This window comes from Elephas maximus, chromosome 13 (assembly GCF_024166365.1).
Source record: "Elephas maximus indicus isolate mEleMax1 chromosome 13, mEleMax1 primary haplotype, whole genome shotgun sequence".
NCBI classification, from domain to species: domain Eukaryota; kingdom Metazoa; phylum Chordata; class Mammalia; order Proboscidea; family Elephantidae; genus Elephas; species Elephas maximus.
The window spans coordinates 74,862,111-74,875,498 of NC_064831.1; the positions used below are offsets into that span (position 1 = coordinate 74,862,111).

Genomic DNA, 13,388 nt, shown 5'->3' on the forward strand with positions numbered 1-13,388 from the left:
TGGGAATGATGGCCCCATGCTGTCAGATAGTGGCAAACTTCTCTAAGTCTGTTTCCTCATCTGTAAAATGGAGATACTAGCATTTATCTTATCTTCCTCATTTGACTGTTGTAAAGAGCAAATAAGAGAACCTTTTAAAGGTGTGAGGTGCTGTGCCAACAGCAGGGAAGTAGACTTTAGCTTATATTCTCCTGGTGGAGGCACAGCCCACCCACAATTCCTCTGTCACTGTTGGCAGTGGTCTTTTTAAAAGCTTCTTCATGAATCATGCTAGCATAATATATCAAGATGAAATTTTTTAAACTTTCTCTGATCGTTGGGGAATAACCCGTCATCTGCAACGTTTGATGATTTCAGTCTCAATGGAGGGGATACAAGCAGAAGAAGGCATATCAAGATCGTTTAGCTTACCTGCGCTCCCATAAAGATGAAGTTGTAAAGGTATGGTAGCCTGAGCTGGGTTTCTTAGTGTGGGGCGCAAGTATGATGTGTGTTGAGTTGAAGGACTCTTCTAATTTCCAGGATCCCTTTTCCACAGATTCAGTCACTGGCCAGGATGCATCAAGCTAGAAAGCGCTACAGAGATCGTCTACAATATTTCCGAGATCATGTAAGCACCTGGGGATTTTAGGGCTGTTGGAATGAACTTTGCTGTATTTTTGATGGACAAATGATTAAAAGAATTCCTTCTTTTTCTTTGTTCCTTAGATAAATGACATTATCAAAATCCAGGCTTTCATTCGGGCAAACAAAGCTCGTGATGACTACAAGACTCTCAGTGAGTAACTTTGGCTCAGCAGTGAAGAGTTGAGGCACTGGTGGAGATCCACCAGGTTCTGGTATTCTCACGGATCTCTTTTGTTGTCCTGAAGGCGAGGCTTGGGGTGTGGGGTGTTACTTGTGATTTAAGCCCTTTGCTCACCTGTGGCTAGATGTCTTGTTACTTGCCATATTAGCCTTTGTCGTAGCCGATAGCATGATCAAGAAGACTGCACTTGGTGCTTGTCTTGGCTCATCTCAAAAGAGACGAATACCTTATGTGTGAATAGAGCTACACATTCAAGTTAATGCTGGTATTTTCTGAGACTTCAGACTTTCTTGGTAACTCCGTTCTTTGTCTGACGCATACTTTCTTTCTGTCAGTCAATGCTGAGGATCCTCCTATGATTGTGGTCCGAAAATTTGTCCACCTGCTGGATCAAAGTGACCAGGATTTTCAAGAGGAACTTGACCTTATGAAGATGCGGGAAGAGGTTATCACCCTCATTCGTTCTAACCAGCAGCTGGAGAATGACCTCAATCTCATGGATATCAAAATTGGACTGCTAGTGAAAAATAAGATTACACTGCAGGTATGGTCCAGCCCAGGTGAGGCCTCAGAGCACCTCATCCTGCTTTGTTACTCTACCTTACACTTGCTGACTCTCTGGGAAGCTGGAGGCAGAATTTCTTCTTAGCTAATGCTGTATATTTTTAAAATTTATGTAAAAAATAAAACGATATATAATAGACAAAATTTTGAAATGAGAAAAGAAGATAAAAATTCTGCCCTAATTCCATCACCCCACAGTCATTTTGCATTCTGTATTTTAATGTTGGGAGAGAAGATGCTTTAATCAAATAGTCATAAATGTTATTTTTAATGGCAGCGTAATCCATTAGAAGGTATACTATGATTTACCTCTTTTTTCCTACTACTTGTCATTTAGGTGGTTTTCCAGGTTTTCCTTATTTCAAGTAACATTGCAATTAATGTCGCAGTGTATATTTAGCTTTTATTGTACTTAAGACTTTTAAGTTAGATTCCTAGAAGTTGATTTCCTGGGTCAGTGGATGCTTTTATGACTCAGGTTCTTTCTTTATAAGAAGATGAACGTAGGAGTGGATTTGATTGGTGCCCTAAAGTTAGGGTACAATAGAGTGATTTTAAATTATTTAGTAGGGATTTGCCAGAGTGCAGTAGACCTTCGTGCGAGTTTACAAGTGATTAAGGACCTTTCTACAATGCCCAGAGTTTCACTTGAAGGGTTTGTAATTTATATACTGGTGTTCATTTATAGGATGTGGTTTCCCACAGTAAAAAACTTACCAAGAAAAATAAGGAACAGTTGTCTGACATGATGATGCTAAATAAACAGAAGGGAGGTCTCAAGGCTTTGAGCAAGGAGAAGAGAGAGAAATTGGAAGCTTATCAGCATCTGTTTTATTTATTGCAGGTGAGTGGCTCCTGGAATTAATACAGTAAAATTTAGCTATAGATTTGGAAGTAATTTGGAAGTAATTTCTGATTTCCACTGAGGGATGCGTGAAGGACTATCTTATTTTTCTTATGTATTTTTTTAGTCCTCCAAATTTAAGAAACTTGAATAGTTTTACCAGCCTTTATATTACCTAGAAATTTCTTATCCTGTGGTTTCATTTCAGACCAACCCCACCTATCTGGCCAAGCTGATTTTTCAGATGCCCCAGAACAAGTCCACCAAGTTCATGGACTCTGTCATCTTCACACTTTACAACTATGCGTCCAACCAGCGAGAGGAGTACCTGCTCCTACGGCTCTTTAAGACAGCGCTCCAGGAGGAAATTAAGTATGAACGTTTCCGTAGGGCGTGGGGTCTCATTGAGTATTGTCAGTCCTTAACACTGTTATAGGTGCTCAGAGTTTGAGGTTCCGGCCTGCCTGTACCTTCTCATAATCTCAGTTCATACTGTGGTTTGTGTGAAATACTTACTCTAAAGAAGCAGCCTCTTTAATTATTACTGATAGAAAGTGTTGCTGCTTCCAGGGAGAAGGTAGAATAAGGAGTTTGCTAATTTAATTTTAGGGACATGCTGTATTACAAGTTTTAAAAAGCCAGCCCAAACACAGGAACCAGATTTTTATCTCACAAAGGACCTAATAGTGACTCCTGCGATTAAGTTTGCAGCAGCAGGAAGGTCCTGTGTTCAGATGAGTGTTAAAAGTGTTCTTAGAGAAAGCACACACACCCCACCTCCTTCCACTTATATATGTTTTTAGGAGACAAGATCTTTAAGTAGGAACAATCTTTGGGTTGATAAATTCTAAGATTAGTTTAAATTGAATTTGTATCTGATGTTTTATAGGTCAAAAGTAGATCAGATTCAAGAAATTGTGACAGGAAATCCTACAGTTATTAAGATGGTTGTAAGTTTCAACCGTGGTGCCCGGGGCCAGAATGCCCTGAGACAGATCTTGGCCCCGGTCGTGAAGGAGATTATGGATGACAAGTCTCTCAACATCAAAACTGATCCTGTGGATATTTACAAATCTTGGGTTAATCAGATGGAATCTCAGACAGGAGAGGCAAGGTATGAAAACATAACACCTTTTTCTTTTGTGTTTTTATTATTTTCTTTTTTTTATGCAGTTCATCTTTGATTTATACACTAGTAATGGTTCAAATAGTTTTTCCTTAGAAAACTGTTTTTTAAATGTTAACCTAGTAATGTATTCACTTATTCAGTGAATATTTGTTGAGTACTTATTATGTGCCAGGTACTGTGCTAGGTGCTGGAACATAATGACGAATGACCCAGACACGGTCCTTGCCCTGTGCTCATAGTTTATTGGCTGGGAGAGACAACAATAGGTACATAAAAATAACAGTATAATTACAAGTTGAGCAAAGTTTGAAGAATTTTTTTTAAGATAATATTTTATTGTGTTTTCAACGAAAGTTTACACAACAGATTAGGTTCCCGTTCAGCAATTCCTGCACAGATTGTTGAGTGACTGGTTACGTTCTTCACAATGCATGAGCATTGTCATTTCTGTTCTGGATGTTCCTTTTTCAGTAGTATATTTTTTCTCAAATAATGCGCACCTTAAATGGCTTTTTGCTAGCTGCACAACCCCTCACATACACATTATTTCCGTAAGCACACTATGCTAAAAATTTTTTTTTTTACATGTTGCTGATGTTAGTTGACACTACCACATTATTCCATTGCCATTGAGTTGATTCGACTCTTAGCCACCCTATAGGACAGAGTAGAACTGCCCCGTAGGGTTGCCAAGGCTGTAATCTTTACAGAAACAAACTGCCACATCTTTCTCCTTTGGAGCGGCTGATGGGTTCGAACTGCTGACCTTTTGGTTAGCAGCCAAGTGCTTAACCACTCCACCACCAGGGCTTCTTTGAATTGACACTAAGAAAACAGAATTAAACTATGAAATAAGCAGCCCCAACATAACCTAATGGTTCACTTAAGAGGATCTGATAAGATTTTCGCATACAACTAGTGAGCTAATGTGCTATGATTATCAACTTAAAGAAAGAAAAGCACAGTTTTGATTATTTTTCAGTTACCAGGGGACTATATCAAACTTGATCTGTGACTTGTTGACCATGGCTTATACCTTTATTATACAATTATGATGAAAAGTAACATTTTCAAACTATTTTTATATACATAAGCAGGAGATTAAAGAAAATGAACAGAAGAAAGAAATAGCATATGATTTACCTGTAATATGGGTAGATGAGTGAATGAGACTGAAATTCACTTCTGGAAGCGTCAAGAGACGTGTGCAGCGTCCACAATAGTGGCCCTGATCAGAATGATCGGTAGTGGTAGCTGGACATTATCTAGTTCTTCTAGTCTCAGGCTGTGATTCATGTAGGTAGTCCTGTAGACTGGTTTCTTCTCTGTACCTTAGGTTTCCTTCCATCTCTTTTGTTCTGAACAAGTAGAGACCAATAGTTGCACCTACATGGTCACTTGCAAGCTTTTAAGACCCCAGACACTCCTCATCAGAGTAGGATGTTGGACATAAACTTTATGAACTATATTATGTCAATTGACTGAATTGTCCCATGGAATTATGGTCCTAAACCTTCAAATCCAGAAGACAAATCTTGCAAGGTGTTTGGTTATGTCTAAGTAGTATCTGTAACTGTGCCCTCTCTGTGTCTTATTATATGATCCATGAGTCAGTAATTTTTAGATCAAAATTCCACTGGGCATTTCAGAATTTTTTTCTTGTGGGAACCTGTAAGAAACTGGTGTCTTATTTTGCTTTTCATAAGGTGGAAATTCGTTGTAACACATTATGTTGTTACTGATAAAGTGAGATGTAATCTTGTGGTGTGGGAACCCTTCCAACATGTAAAACTTGATTATCCTTGGCTTGTGAATTCCCAAGAGCTTTCCTTTATCCTACTTCAGCCACCAATCACATAGCAAACTGGGACTTTGTCACCTCTTGGGAGTGTTCACCTTGAAAATCTTAGACATTTAATATTCTGTTCTCTGACTATAACCACTGTTTTTAGTATACTCATTCCCTTTCCTCATTGCTACTTTTTGATGTAGCAGCAAGTACCAAAACCTTGACCCCTATGTTTCATGTTTGTCTTTCAGCTCCCATCTATCCTCATTTCCTTCCCCATTAACTCTAATTCCCCATATTCTAGCACATCTACTCTTACCTTGCAAGTTTCTTCAACTTTCTTGTCCACCTAGCACAACTCCTTAGATCAGTCAAGTGCCTGTCATTTCCTCCATCCCCAGGGCCATGTGGCTGGCCCTTTCTTTCAGACTTCACCTAGGGCCTCTTCTCTGCTTTCCCCTTGAGATTTTCTTGTGCTCTTTGGACCCCCTGACTAGCTCAGTGCCCTCCCCTTGAGTGATCCTGTCAGCCCTTATGCCTTCATTTCCTATATGTAACTGTCACCCTCCTCACCAATATCTAAAGGGTCACCAAGTCCCATTGATTGCATCTCCTTAATATCTAGCAGATATGTCTCCTCTTCTTGGTCTCCACCACTGCATCCTTGTTCACGTCCTCATCATTTCTTAATCGGGCTGCGGCACTAACCTCTTATCTCTTTCGTCTGTAACTGTGCGCCTTTAGCGCATTCCCTGTGGTGGGCCAGAGCAGTCTTCCTCAAAACGCTAATCCTTTAATGATCCTATCCCAGCCTCTAGGAAAGTCCAGGTGTCTTGGCATTGTTTACAGAGCTCTCCATGGCCTGGCCCTGTTTACGTTTCCAGCCTCATCTCTCCTCTCATTTCCCTTTCTTTGCATTTGATCTTCTTCATGCCTAGAAGATCCTTCCTCTCCCTTTTTCCTAAGTTCAGGTTTCCCTTCCTTCTGGAAACCTTCCTTGATTCCTCTAGTCTGGGTAGAATCCCCTTCCCTGTGACTTCTTAGGAAACGGATCAACTTATTTATAGCACAATATGTTGATAGGTATGTTTGTATGTCTCTCCTACCAGACTGTAAGCTTCTCAAGATACCATGTGTTATATCCAGGTGTCAATCATAGTGCCTGGCATCTAGTTCAATACACAGCTGAAAACCTGAGTTCAAATTCTGGCCTCTCCATTTATGAGCTCTGTGGTCATGAGCAAGTTAATGGCTCTCTCTCTAAGTTTTTCTGTTTTTGAAAGAGATGTCTCTGCCTTAAGCTGTTCCTGGCCATTGGTCTAACATAGTTGGGAATAATTTCTGCTTTCCCAGCAAACTGCCCTATGATGTGACTCCTGAGCAGGCTCTGGCTCATGAGGAGGTCAGGACACGGCTAGACACTTCCATCAGGAATATGCGGGCCGTGACCGACAAGTTCCTCTCCGCCATCATCAGCTCTGTGGACAAAATCCCGTGAGTGCTTAGTCCTCCTGACCCTAAATAGAGCCTGCCATCAGTGCCCTTCTGCTCCCTAGCCCTTCTCACTAAGTGTTGTCCATTCCACAGTTATGGGATGCGCTTCATTGCCAAAGTGCTGAAGGACTCATTACATGAAAAATTCCCTGATGCTGGTGAGGATGAGCTGCTGAAGGTAAGAATCTGAAAGCAGGTACCTGCCCTTCAAGTAATCAACCCTTTGAGGAGAAAGTTAGGAATCTAGGGCTGAAGAAAAAAATACAACATAGGCTTGACTTGTAGACCATTATTAGTAAGTACCTAAGCATAGATTCTGGCAGGAGGTAGCCATTGATTGTGAGCTTTTGAAAGCAATTGTAAATAGTAAATGATGTCTCTCTGAGTATGTAGTTTGAGTGGCATCAAACAAGAAGATGGTTTTTTCCTATCTTTTCACTGAAGAATTGCTCCCTCTGCTGGTGGCCAGATGATTAGCAGGAAACACAATTGTTTCTGCTAAGGCTGTTCTGGCAACTCTTTCTTAACTTTGCTGTGCTCCTCCCTTTTTTTTTTTTTTTTTTTAATCTGAATGCTTTTTTCTTCTCTCTCCTAGTTCTGTGCTTTCCTACAGTGAGGCCTCGATTCTAGACTTTCTGTTCAGGTGAATTAATTTTTTTTTTCTGAATGAATCCTTAGGGGAAATGCTGTGACTGTCCATAAATTCTTCTGTGAAAACGATGTGTGTTGAGTGACTTTAATTTCAGAGGCATAAATCTGGCCTTTGACATCTGCGGCATGAGGATGGTAGGGGTTGGGCAGATTACGTTATGCTCATTAGGTCACGTTTAAGGACTTACTTCAGCTGTATTCGTCAGCCTCTTACAATGAAAGCCCACCTACAGGAAAAGAAAAATTGCATGTGGATGACAGCAGTGTTATTTTGCTGCCGTGATACACGAACAAAAGATGCCCTAAAACACCTTCTGGATCTGCTCTTTCATTAAGTTATTGCTAGTGACTTTCAATTCTGTTCTTTTTTTCTGCCTCTAACAAAGGGATGTTTGATGATTTTAGTTCCAGCCCTTGAGAGAAACTTTGTGGCGTGTGTGTGTGTGTGTAGGTTTTTTTTTTCTCACAGAGCTGAATTTTCTGTTTTTCTTTGCTAACAAAGTCATCTGTGGCTTACTTGGTAGTGAGTGTGGTTTTTGACACCATCTTTCTGCTTCATTTGTTCCCAGATTATTGGTAACTTGCTTTACTATCGATACATGAATCCAGCCATTGTTGCCCCTGATGCCTTTGACATCATTGACCTGTCAGCTGGAGGCCAGCTTACCACAGACCAACGCCGAAATCTTGGCTCCATTGCAAAGATGCTCCAGCATGCAGCTTCCAATAAGATGTTTCTGGGAGATAATGCTCACTTAAGCATCATTAATGAGTATCTTTCCCAGTCCTACCAGAAATTCAGGTAAGGGGAAGGGTATAAGGTACCTGAAAGATTCTGTGGATTTGTTTCTATCTCTGAGGGAAAAGACAGATGGTGGAAAGATAAAAGATTAAATACCACACGTAGCTTTTCCTGGACTGCCGTGTTGTAAGATATGTGTTCGATGTACTCAGCTCCAGGAGGTGATGAATTCCTTTTGAAGATTTTTGAGCTATTAAATGTATTCACATTATATATACATTACTTGCCATAGAATCTATGGTTATGTGTTAGGCATTTCATATTTTGTAGTCAGAGAATTGAAGAGTGCTTTTCATGTTTATAAATTAACAGTCGGTTCAGTACCTCAGACAATTGTCTTAGAGATAAAAAGTTGATTCTCCTTACTGTACAGGTGTCTGGGAACTGTTTTAAATTACAGTTGAATAGCTCTTGTGGGTAGAACTAAAAAATAGGTGGAGCGAGCCCAAGGCTGTCAAGCATAGTGAACATGAAGCAGTTTCACTAGAATTAACGGGCTTGAGTAGGTTTTTACATGAACTCATTGCTTGAGAGGTTTGTGGCATGTCTTCTAACCAACTTCTCTTGTATGTATCATTTGTTGGGGGTGAACCCTGTGCTTATTTTCAGACGATTTTTCCAAACTGCTTGTGATGTCCCAGAGCTTCAGGATAAATTTAATGTGGATGAGTACTCTGATTTAGTGACCCTCACCAAACCAGTTATCTACATTTCCATTGGTGAAATCATTAACACCCACACTGTAAGTATTTTTCTTTAACTACTTAATGCATTGCTCTGCCCTTAGTTGCCTTCCTTGGCTACTGCTTACCATTTCTGGAAGCCAGGTATCTTACCTTCCTTTGATCTTACTGACACTATATCTGCCATGTTATGTCTCTTCCTTTGCTTATTATTTTTAACAGTATTTACTGCTAAGTTTTTCCCAAAGTGATCCCCAGGCCACCTACATCAGAATCATCTGAGCTGATTATTAAAACGAAGTTTCCTAGAACCACCACAGGCCTACTGAATCAAAATCTAGAATCTACATTGCAAGCACTGATCTAGTGGCTTGATAACACACTGTTTTTACTGTTCCTTCTTTTTACCCCAGCCCTCTGCCTTTTTTCTTTTTTTTTTTAAATACATGGTCTATAGTACCAGCTTCTTCCTCTGTGTTGCCTTAGAGTGATTGTTCCCTTGGGTGTTTCTTTTTCCTTAAATCCTTTTAATTCATTCCTTTCCCCTTTGGGGGCATGAAAAACAGGAAAGGACATATGTAAAATATAAATGAAATTTCAGGTATTATCATTTCTTAGGGCATTGCCTGAGATAATAGCATCCTGAAGGCTTTGTTGCGTGCCCCAAAGGTGGTAACATTGATCCGGCGTACTTTTCTCTGAGTTAAAAGATATACACTGAAGGCATTAAACGAAAGTTTGAATGGCAGTTACTTGAACTGAGAGTAGTGTAATGGACAACTTTTGATATTGAAGTCTGTGGGTTTCATTGTTCTTTCTTAAATAGGATACGTTTGTATGTAAGAAATTTATATATATAAATTTCCTTATGACCTTGAGGTTAAGAGAGTGTGTTTCCTTTCCACTCTCATAACTTACGTCATCCGATAGAGACCATTGTGGCAGTGCTTTATATATTTATAATCCTTTACTTAGGTTAGTTTGCAAAGGATTGGATTGTCAGTTCTTTGAATGTAAGAGCTTTGTTATGTAACCTCTTGTGCAGATCACTGTCAGGCATCACGGGCCAGGGTGGGGGCTAGAAGGTTGAGTGTGTAATGGAATTGATGATTGGCTTCTTGATTCAGCTCCTGCTAGATCACCAGGACGCCATTGCTCCAGAGCACAATGATCCGATCCATGAGCTGCTGGATGACCTTGGGGAGGTGCCCACCATTGAGTCCTTGATAGGTAACATTGGCTTAGCGGCTCTAATGCTGGGGGAGGGGGGCACAACGGAGGAGTGGGCTTAGCAGCTCTAAAGCTGGGGGAGAGGAGCACAACAGAGGAGTGTTGCAATCGTCACCTTCTCTGCTTCCACACTATACGAAGTGCTGGGTACACACTGGGGAACAGCACAGATGTGAGTCCTGTCTATGAGGAGCTTAAGTCCAGTGGAAGATACAATTTTAGATGAATATTCACAAATAATCGTATAATTAGAAATTATGGTAAGTCCTATAAAGGAAATGAACACAGTATTTTAAGAGAGAATTGTAATATTACAGTGTTAGAATGATTTGTCAAACATAGGAAATTATTCCATTTTAGATCCTTTGCCTTTCTCGTTGGTGTAATGTTTACAGTCCTTATTATTTCTCAGTAAATGCTGTCCTTGCTATGGTGTATGTGTTGGTTTATTCAAGTATCCTAGATTTGTATCATTTTTTATTTGTATTCTTTTTTCTCCAGTATCTCCTTTCTTTATTATACTGACTTTTTCTACTTTCCCAAAACTTCAGGGGAAAGCTCTGGCAATATAAATGACCCAAATAAGGAGGCACTGGCTAAGACCGAAGTCTCTCTCACACTGACCAACAAGTTTGATGTGCCTGGAGATGAGAATGCAGAAATGGATGCTCGGACCATCTTGCTGAAGTGAGTGTTCAAAGTAGGAAGAGTGACGTAAATAATCAGAGGATCCCTTGGCTTGGTGAACAAGCCCATCGCTTGGTCATAGCTGAAGTCGTCGCCTTGGCCTTTCGAGCCTGTCATAATTCTGGCCACTTCGTATACTATTCTTGGTGCAGGACTTGTCTGCCTTGTTTTGTTCATAAGATGCTAAAATGAAGCGTAAACCTTGGAAACCTAACCTTGGTACCCATTCTGTTGTAAGCTGCATACGTAAGCCTGGGGCCTTGAGTATCTTGGCTTGAGTACCTAAGCAACTGCCCAGCGGAACCTCTGTGAAGTGGTGGTTGTACTGCCGCTGTGTACGTCCATTTGAGAAGTAGAACAACCGGAAGTGTTTAAATACTTTCTCCCTCTCGTTTTCAGCACAAAACGTTTAATTGTGGATGTCATCCGGTTCCAGCCGGGAGAGACCTTGACTGAAATCCTAGAAACACCAGCCACCAGTGAACAGGTAAAATTTAGAGTTTAACGTATACCTTAGTAAGGGGGATAGGCACTTCCATGAGAGGCGCATGCCAGGCTTGAAGAGGGGGGACACAGCTAACAAGAGGTGGTAAGCTAGGGGTGGGTGTGGCTACAACTGGAGTATGGTGGTGGCTAGGGCTTGTCTCAGAAAGTAGTTGATTTCTAATTCAGCTCATTGGTACTTACATGCAGTGTGTGTGTGAGAGAGAGGGAGAACGTGCATACACATACAATGAAGTGTGTGGGCAAAATTGGTGAGTCCATCTGGTATTTATTAAATATTACGTAGTTAGAATTTTGTTAAGTGCCTTGATGGTTAGAAAAAAAGTACAGAATGTGGTTCCTAAACTCAGTGAACTCATGATCTGCTTGGGGAGATATGACACATAAGCCTGAAACAATTAGAAGACCATTAAAAATTAACTGTGGCACTGACGTTAAAAACAATACAAGTTCAGTGAAAGGGGGAGATTGCTGACACAATGCGAGATTGCAACCAATGTCCACAGAACAATTTGTGTATAAATTTTTGAATGAGAAACTAAATTGCTCTGTAAACTTTGACCTACACCATTAAAAAACAAAAAAACAATAGACGTTCAGGAAAAAGACCAGTGAGGAGCAATGTCATCAGGAAGGAATTATAAAGGAAGTAGAACTTGATCCAGGCTTAGCTAAAGGATGGATAGGATTTGGTGGGCATATAAGGCCAGAGAGGGCATTCTAGGCAGGAGGGTACATGTGAACAAAGGTACAAAGAAGGGGAAGAGCATGATGTGACCAGACCTACCTGTCCAGAGTGAAGGTATAGGTGGAGGTGAGTAGCGAGAAGTAAAAGATGAAACCAGATTATTTAATATCTAAAAGCTAGACAGCAGTTTGGAACCCAAGAGATAAGGAGTAAAGAGCCTCTGTACGCCTTTGTTAATTCAGCAGTGCTGTTAGGGTGGATGGTGTAGGTGAGTCATCTAGATGTGTGGTAAGGTCCCAGACCTGGCTAGGTGGGGGTGGGTGGCATGGCAGTGGGAAAGGATGGATGAGTCAATTCATGTATAAGACCCTATTTCTCGTTTATAAAACGGGAAAATTAGATCAAATCATTTGTTTTCAAGTTTTGAGCGTGGGAAATCCTTTTCATTAAATGACAACTTGCTTGGAAGGCCAACATATGAAGCAGGTGAAATCGGAGCTACTCTGGAAGCACCAGGTACCTGAAACCCAGCCCTTTAGGACTCTGGTCCTCTGGAAAGCTCTAAGGCTGTGCAGAGGGCTGTTTGAAAACCAGTTTCAAATGAATTCTCAGCTTTTAGATGCCTTGATTGATTACTGATTAGATGTGATTGAGAGGCAATAGAAGAGGCATCACCAACTACAACTTACTTAACCTAGACGGGAAGTTTGAAGTAGGGAAAGAAGAACCAGTCTTTATTGAGCAACTACTATATGTATGTTTGGTGCCCTCACCTGTGTTATTTCACGTAATCCTTGTTGTATCCTCATGAGGTATTTGCATCCTCATTTTACTGATGAGGAACTTAAGCGCCTTAGAGGATAAATAACTTGCTCAAGATCATCAGCTTGTAGTGTTAGAACTAACTTGGATCCAGTTTTTTCTGACTCCAAAGCTTATGCTCTTTACATATGCTAGCAGAGTCATCTTGACATTAAAAGAAAAGGGAATATTGAGAAAGAGGATTGCCCCAGTTTGGGAGAAATTACAAATTTGAACTACAAGCTACAAGTTTGAGAGTAAATTCAGGTGTAGATATGCTGTATAGGTTTAGGACTAGTATGGTGGACTTGTCAGGAGCTTCTTTTTCTCATTTGTAGGAAGCAGAACATCAGAGGGCAATGCAGAGACGTGCTATTCGTGATGCCAAGACTCCAGACAAGATGAAAAAGTCACAATTTGTAAAAGAAGACAGCAACCTCACTCTTCAGGAGAAGAAGGAGAAGATCCAGTCAGGCTTAAAGAAGCTAACAGAGCTTGGGACCGTGGACCCAAAGAACAGATACCAGGAACTGATCAATGACATTGCCAGGGTACTCATTTGGGGGGACAGTGCTGGCCTGGCTTGGTTAAAATCTGTTTTAGAGGCTTGTACAGGTGACAGTAACTGTTCAGATAACAACATACCTTCAGTTCATGGGAGGCTTAGTCTTTTCTCCTGGGGAACGGTTCCTGACTCTTCTATCATGAGGACCT

At 40.7% G+C, this 13,388-nt stretch overlaps 1 protein-coding gene across 3 annotated transcripts in view; it reads left to right on the top strand.

Moving 5' to 3' along the window:
- IQGAP1 (IQ motif containing GTPase activating protein 1) overlaps positions 1 to 13,388 on the top strand; it is a 105,334-nt gene that overhangs the window by 76,265 nt on the left and 15,681 nt on the right. For all 3 annotated transcript variants that reach the window (XM_049905599.1, XM_049905600.1, XM_049905601.1), the window contains 15 exons: positions 358 to 441; positions 539 to 610; positions 709 to 778; positions 1,144 to 1,352; positions 2,061 to 2,216; positions 2,425 to 2,588; positions 3,106 to 3,330; positions 6,488 to 6,628; positions 6,722 to 6,806; positions 7,849 to 8,081; positions 8,691 to 8,823; positions 9,892 to 9,994; positions 10,546 to 10,681; positions 11,081 to 11,168; positions 13,013 to 13,225. In XM_049905599.1, coding sequence (XP_049761556.1) covers positions 358 to 441; positions 539 to 610; positions 709 to 778; positions 1,144 to 1,352; positions 2,061 to 2,216; positions 2,425 to 2,588; positions 3,106 to 3,330; positions 6,488 to 6,628; positions 6,722 to 6,806; positions 7,849 to 8,081; positions 8,691 to 8,823; positions 9,892 to 9,994; positions 10,546 to 10,681; positions 11,081 to 11,168; positions 13,013 to 13,225 — 2,112 coding nt within the window. The remainder of the gene's footprint in view (positions 1 to 357; positions 442 to 538; positions 611 to 708; positions 779 to 1,143; positions 1,353 to 2,060; positions 2,217 to 2,424; positions 2,589 to 3,105; positions 3,331 to 6,487; positions 6,629 to 6,721; positions 6,807 to 7,848; positions 8,082 to 8,690; positions 8,824 to 9,891; positions 9,995 to 10,545; positions 10,682 to 11,080; positions 11,169 to 13,012; positions 13,226 to 13,388) is intronic.